A 6933-nucleotide genomic window follows, 5' to 3' on the forward strand; every position below is an offset into this window, starting at 1 on the left:
GTGTGGGCGGGGTCTACCCATACAAGCGGGCCTTGCACAGGGGCGGGCACCGATCCGGATGTGGGCGGGGCCTGGCCTGTGGCCTAGGCGGTCTGGCGGGCGGATGCTTGTCCGGGGGCGGGCCCCGATCCATATGTGGGCGGGGTCTGGTCCGCCCAATGGGCGGGGCCTGGCCGGTCACGCGGGCGGATGCTTGTCCAGAGGCGGGTCCTGATCTAAATGTGGGCGGGGTCTGGCCCGTCGACTGGGCGGATGCTTGCCCAGGGGCGGGTCTTGATCTAAATGTGGGCGGGGCTTTTGCCGGACTCGCGGGCGGATGCTTGCCCAGGGGCGGGTCTTGATCTAAATGTGGGCGGGGCTTTGGCCGGACTCGCGGGCGAATGCTTGTCCAGGGGCGGATCCTGATCTACATGTGGGCGGAGCCTGGCCGGTCTACTGGGCGGATGATTGTCCAGGGGCGGATCCCGTTGAATGGGCGGGGCCTGTCTGTCCTTCTGGACGGTTGTTGCTCCGGAGGCGGCCCGCCGCGGTGACCGGCATCTCCCTGCCGTACGATGGCTAACTCGGGTCGGTTCGGCAGCTTGGAGTCACTACCGAGTCCTGAGTAAGCGGGACTGGGAGACTCTGGGCAGTCAAAGGACCATCAGGAGGAGGAGGCAAGCTGCATCATGAGTGAGCTCGGCCTGTGCTTGCACTTCTTAAAGAAAGCCTTGCTCACAGTCACCCTGGTGCTCTTTTATTATTGCTTCTCCATAGGGATCACTTTCTACAACAAATGGGTGATGAAGGTAAGCTAAGTACAGATATCCGCGATGAAGGGTTTATGCTCCACTCTCCCCGGAGCTGGGAGGGTGCTGCTCAGAAACTACAATGAATGTAAATACTTGCGTTTGTATAGCAACTTTCACATCCTCAGAGCAACCCAAAAGCGCTGTGCTTTTCATAGGTTACTGTTGTGTGGGACGTGGCAGCCAGTTTGCGCACTAAGGTTGCACAAACAGTAATAAAACATTAACCAGATCATCTGGCCTAGAAACCAGTAATAACTCCCTTATTTAGAAGAATGTCAAGAGATCTTTCACATCTTGCTGATAAGGCAGATGGGCGAGAATTTAATGCCTCAGCTGAGGATGTCACCTCTGATGTTATAGTGGTCTTTCACTACGGGACTGGAGTGTCAGCCAGTGCTCCATGCTCCAGTCTTTGAAGTGGAATTTCTGACTCAGATGAGAGAGCTGCTGTTGGAAAAGGCAAAGGCCCATTTTTGTTTCTGAAGACCAGTAATTTTGATCATGCAAAGTATGTTAAGTTAGTAGATAATCAGCTGCAACAAAATCAGAAATTGTTGGAGAAACTCAACAGGTCTGGCAGCATCAGTGGAGAGAAAACAGTTAACATTTTGGGTCTAGTGACCCTTCTTCAGAACTGGACCTGAAATGTTGACTTTGCTTTCCCTCCAAATGTTGACTTTGGCAAACTAGCTGCCAAACCTGCTGAGTTTCTCCAGCAATTTCTGTTTTGTTTCAGGTTTCCAGCATCCATAGTTCTTTGATTTTGTTTTTAAAATTTAGAGCATCAGCTCCAACCTGATTCAGGTTGATGACCCCATTGAACTTTTTGCATTAGTAAGTGTGTAGAAAATAGTCAGAGAACAACAACCTTGGCTGCAACTGTGCTGTTGTCTCACAAACCAAGAATATCATTGACAGTTCTTGGAGGGAAAAATAACACACTTTGTAAGGTGATAACTTGAACTGCCTTATGCAGATTGGGCAGTGGTAATTAAAGCTTCCCGATGGGACTTATTTTTTTTTTTTGCAAAGAGTAGGACATTTTCTAAGAAGTGCGGAGATGTGTGATCAAAGCTTTTGACCTGAAAAGTATTTTCTGGGGAGGGGGAAGGGAGATCTGTTTGACTGGAACCTGAGAGTTAATTGACTTCTGTGGTGACATGTGTGTTTGTGTTTAAAATATGCATTATCACATATTATAGTGTTTCCTTTGAAATTAATTGTTAAATCTGTGTTTGTTTAATAATATGGCACCTGTTAACTTGTATCTGTATTGCAAGCTACTGTTATGCTATCCCCTTGAGGACATTATTTTCCTACAGCTTTGTCTATTTCTTTTGGACTAACATTATGTTTGGCTATCTCTAGTTAGTCTCTTGCTGCTTTATCAGCAGCAATACTCCCTTCAGTTATCACAGGTTGGAGTCCCCAAAGTGAACACAGAATAATTGACGTAGGACTGAAACGTATTTGTTACATTCCACGTGGTATCTCAACTGGCCTCATTCGTTTCAGTTTGTTTGATCGTACAAGATTCTCCTGGGTACTGCGATGCAGTCAGGAGTCATATTCCACCCTGATATCTCAGGTTTTATTGTAGGTCAAGCACTAAATTATATAGACCATGAGTCCCAGAGTTCAGTTTGTAGTTAGGCTGAAGGAGATGATCTCAGCAGTAAGATGCAACATGCAGATAATAGACAGACATTTATATGGTGCCTTTCACAATCAATAGAAATCCCAAAATGCTTTACTGACAGTGAAGTACTTTTGAAGTGTAATCACTGTTGTAGGAATATGATAGCCAATTTATGAGCAGCACGCTGCCACAAACAGCAGTGGAATAGTGACTCAAGTTTTTTTTATATATAATGTCTGTTGATTAAGCAATAAATATTGTCTGGGACAAGTGGGATCACTCCCTTTCTCTTTGAAATAGTGCCGTGGGACTTTTTTAATCCACCTGACAAGATAGGACAGGGCCTTGTGTCATCCGAAAGCTGGCAGCACAGTATTCCCTCAGTACTGTACTGCTTTGTTGCTCTTGATTTCAGCCAGAAAATGGAATTACCTTCTTAAAATCCATACAGAAGGCTTCAGGTTCTCCTTAATGTGAGAAAGAATGCAGGAGAAAGTGAGCATTATGCAGATTTGAAGGGTATCTTGCAGATATCTCTAAATACCAGCTCCATTTAGTCGAGCGTTAATCAGGAGCTGTATTTCTGGCAGATTACCATTTTCCATGAAATGCCATGATCTTGAAGCCAGTCAAAACCGCAAGCACAATTGGCTTCAAGATCGTGGTGTTCGGTGGGAAAGGGGTAATCTGCCAGAATTACAGTGCCTGATTAACGCTCGACTGAATGGAGCTGGTATTTAGAGATATCTGCAAGATGCCCTTCAAATCTGCATAATGCTCACTTTCTCCTGCATTCTTTCTCACATTAAGGAGAAGTTGAAGCCTTCTGTGCGGACTTTCAGAAGGTAATTCCATTTTCTGACTGACTGTTAACGCTCTGACACTCAGTGGGGAAAGTGTGTACATGCTGATATCAATATGAAACCACTGCCTGCCTTCCCTTCCAATCTATTCTATTGTTCATGGTATTATTTTTGTTATTTATAAAACAGCAAATCATCCAAAATTCTAGTGAGAGCACGAGACATTTCTAGTTGGTTTGTGAGATTTTTACATGTTTTCTCCCTATTTCTTAGAATTTTCATTACCCTATCTTCATGACTTTGGTTCACCTTGTGATGATCTTTGCCTTCTCTGGAATGAGCCGAACACTTGCCTCGTGGTGGACTGGAAAGTCACGCATCTGTCTGTCATGGAAATTGTACATGGAGAGGGTTGCAGCCACAGGTAACTTTATACTCTAGTCTCCCCTGGTTGTCACTGTGGTGACAATTCATGATATGTTACCCTTTGAGAGAAAAGGAAGGGAAACCATGGTTTTTATTTTCATTTTAAATTTGTTCTGGGAGTGGAATAGTTTGTCTGGAGGCTTGTACTTACATGTATTTAAATGAAGCTTTTAAACCCTTGAGGGGAACAATTCAGTGCATTAGAATAAATAGAAAGAAAGAAGAAACTGTTGTAGCTAGTGACAAGAGTCCAGTGACACAGAAAGTGACAAGATCCTGAAGAAGTCAGGCAAGTTCATTTAAACATAAAAGATCCCTTCCAGCAGAAGTGCTATTAGTTTATCAGCCACCAAACAGCTAGGGCAGAACTAGGGAGAAGTTGTGAATTGCATAGAAGAAAACTCCAGAAGCAGAGGCTGTTGAGTTGTCAGAGAGGAAGACATCCTACGAGGCTTTTGAAGACACAAGTTTAAAGAATACATATTATGCAGTAAATGTACTGAGTTAGCAGCTTGGATCATTAACTCAAGAAAATAGCAATGAATGAATGCTCTGAACTTTGACAATAAAGAAACCAAGGAAATGCTTGTGCAATCTGAAGAAGGAACTTTAGTCCACAGACAGGGTAACATTTCAGCTGAGATATGAGTGTCTGTAAGGTTTTTGCTGAGGAAAATTAGTTGAACCTTTCTTCCTAATATTTGTAGTAAGATCATTTCAAATAGTTTTTGTAATAAGTTCATCTTTTTATGTGTAGCAAACTGTTATGCTCTTTTGGTGAAAGTACATTGGCAGCCTCTTGTTAACATGTTCAGTGACAGACACGGTGGTAAACAAAAAGAAAAAAAGTCCTTGCTCTGGGATCTGACTGCTCCGCATCATCAACTGAGATCAAAACATCAGCCACACCAGACACTGTCAGTCTGAAAAATTAATAAATTGGAAGTCTGCTACAAAGGATGTGTGGGACCAGGCTTTTGGGTTGAAAGGAGTGTTTTCAGCTGGTACAGACTAGTTATATTGCCAACCATCAATCACACCAGCTTACATGTAAGAACATGGGCTCAAATATTTATCTTAAACCCAGTGAAAATCTTAGACTGTAAGGTTCTCGGGCTTGTTGCAGTATTAAAATGTACATATGCACCGAGCTGGAGTAAACCCATGAATAAAGTCAGATTTACCTGAGGCAATTTCATGACTATTTGTCCTTCATTACTTCACTGTGTGCTGTTCGGCCTTAGACTATCAAAAACTGAGCCCCATTTAATTGCCTAGTGTCACTGCTGCTGTCCTCATATAAGCCTTAAGGCTCAACACCCCTGTACCACCATTCCCCTATCCTTTCCCACTTCATAGTGTATCATTTCCCAGTACCTTTAACTGTTGCTGACACAGTACATGTTGACTGCTAACTTGCTCCATTTCTTCACTTTTAAGAAAGCAGATGTAAAAATGGCTGCGTTTCTCCTTCCAATCTCCCTTTTAAACTACTTTCACCATCTCCTCTGCCTCAAACAATGCAATCTCAGCTTCATTCATTTATGACCCCATTTTATGATTTTTGAGTTTGGAATTTTGTCTTAATGTGTACTCATCTTTGGCTAGGTATCACCCTCATGGAAGACTGTCTCCCATATTCAGAATTTTCATTCCATCTGGACATTTCTTCTGGCCTCCTATCATTTCTAGATACTGTCATTGGGAGCTGCAGTTGTGATTTCAACCATCTCAATTCCTCTGCTCCCTGACTCACTCTAGACCACTTCCTTTTAATCTTGTAACACTTACTCTCTCAAGTTCAACCCTGACATTGAAACCAATGACAGTGGGGTGCTACTGTTTGTTTAGTGAGCAACCTCCCACCTTGCAGAGATGACGTTCAGCTCACTGACACCTCTTCCTATCTGGACCACGACCTATCTACTATCTACTACACGATCTAACATCAAGCACTGTTTCCTAGACCACCACTAATCTCACCTCCTCTGGAGATCAGACAATCTCACAGTCCTTAACCCCAGAGAAAACTGAAGGAGGATCTAGAGGAGAGTTGGTATCTAAACATTGATGAAACTTGTGATCCTTGGTGCCTGAGAGGAAGAAAAGGGAATGCATTGGTAAAATGCTGAATAAAGAGAAGCATAGTCATGAAATTACATTCTAGGACAACTCACAAGAGAGTGACATGGTGCTGCAAAGGAGAGAGCTAACAGACTGTACATAGTGTTGAGTGTAGATCTTGGAAAGCAATGAAAACCATTTTGAGGAGCACTTAATACCATGTAGTATCCAAAATCATGGGTGGATCAGAAACATGAAATATGAAAACCAAGACCAGTTGATGAGGAAGGAGTTGTAGCTATGAAAGATATTTTAGTAGATACCTGTTCAAATGTGACAAAACTATGAAATTGAATATTTGTGATGAGAGCAGTAACTTCAAACACCTGAGAAATGAGACAAGGAAATGTAGAATGTTATAGAAAGAATGCTAGAACATATTAGATTTTTTAAAATTTGAGTAAAGCAAACAGACCAATTTTGGTAGATGACTGCAAAGCAGAAAGGGGTGCAAACAGGATTAGAGTGGGTAACTGACCATCATACCACCCAATGTTTTCATCCAATAACAATGCCATTAGTGATCAACTAATGGTTGACTTAATTGTACTGATTTTTCGTATTGATTTTTTAAAAAAAATTCTTTGTTACAGCCCTCGCCACTGCTTTAGACATTGGATTGTCTAATTGGAGCTTCCTGTTTATCACAGTATCACTGTAAGTCTCCTGTCTTGTTACTGAGTTTGGTGATGACATAGATTCTATGTAACTGTCAATATAACTTGTCATAGTTCTATCTCAATTAACTGTTTATTGTTCATGGAGTTTTACAAACTTTTAGTAATGAGATTTTAACTTATCCCTTATTTATAGAACTTGGATGGCCTCCACTATTAACCAATATGCTGCAGTCAATGTTGATTATTGTTTAGTGTTGAGTTATATCTTCTTATGGAATATGGGTGAACTTTCAATATTTGCTTTGGTACCTATTTGCACCTTTTGCAATCTATGCAGTACTGGTAATTAACTGTGCCTTCAGCTGTCTAGGCTCAAATTATCTACCTAAATCCCTCTAACCTCCCTCTCTCTTCCTTTAGGATGCTTCTTAAAAACTACCTCTGTGTCCAAACCTCTGCTTACTTGCATGTCCCCTTCTTTGACTTTCTGTAAAGCATCTTAACTGTGTCTGACTAGGTCTTCCTCCACT

At 42.3% G+C, this 6933-nt stretch overlaps 1 protein-coding gene across 1 annotated transcript; it reads left to right on the forward strand.

The window, feature by feature from the left end:
• The first annotated feature begins 442 nt into the window (after positions 1-442).
• Positions 443-6444, forward strand: LOC125481511 (solute carrier family 35 member C2-like). Its single transcript, XM_048593172.1, has 3 exons — positions 443-788; positions 3507-3657; positions 6377-6444. The coding sequence occupies exons 1-3, from the start codon at positions 669-671 to the stop codon at positions 6442-6444; spliced, it is 339 nt and encodes a 112-aa protein (XP_048449129.1). The 5' UTR covers positions 443-668.
• The last annotated feature ends 489 nt before the right edge of the window (positions 6445-6933 follow it).

The sequence above is a fragment of the Rhincodon typus genome, unplaced genomic scaffold (assembly GCF_021869965.1).
Source record: "Rhincodon typus isolate 14 unplaced genomic scaffold, sRhiTyp1.1 hic_rhity00002430, whole genome shotgun sequence".
In the NCBI taxonomy this organism is placed as follows: domain Eukaryota; kingdom Metazoa; phylum Chordata; class Chondrichthyes; order Orectolobiformes; family Rhincodontidae; genus Rhincodon; species Rhincodon typus.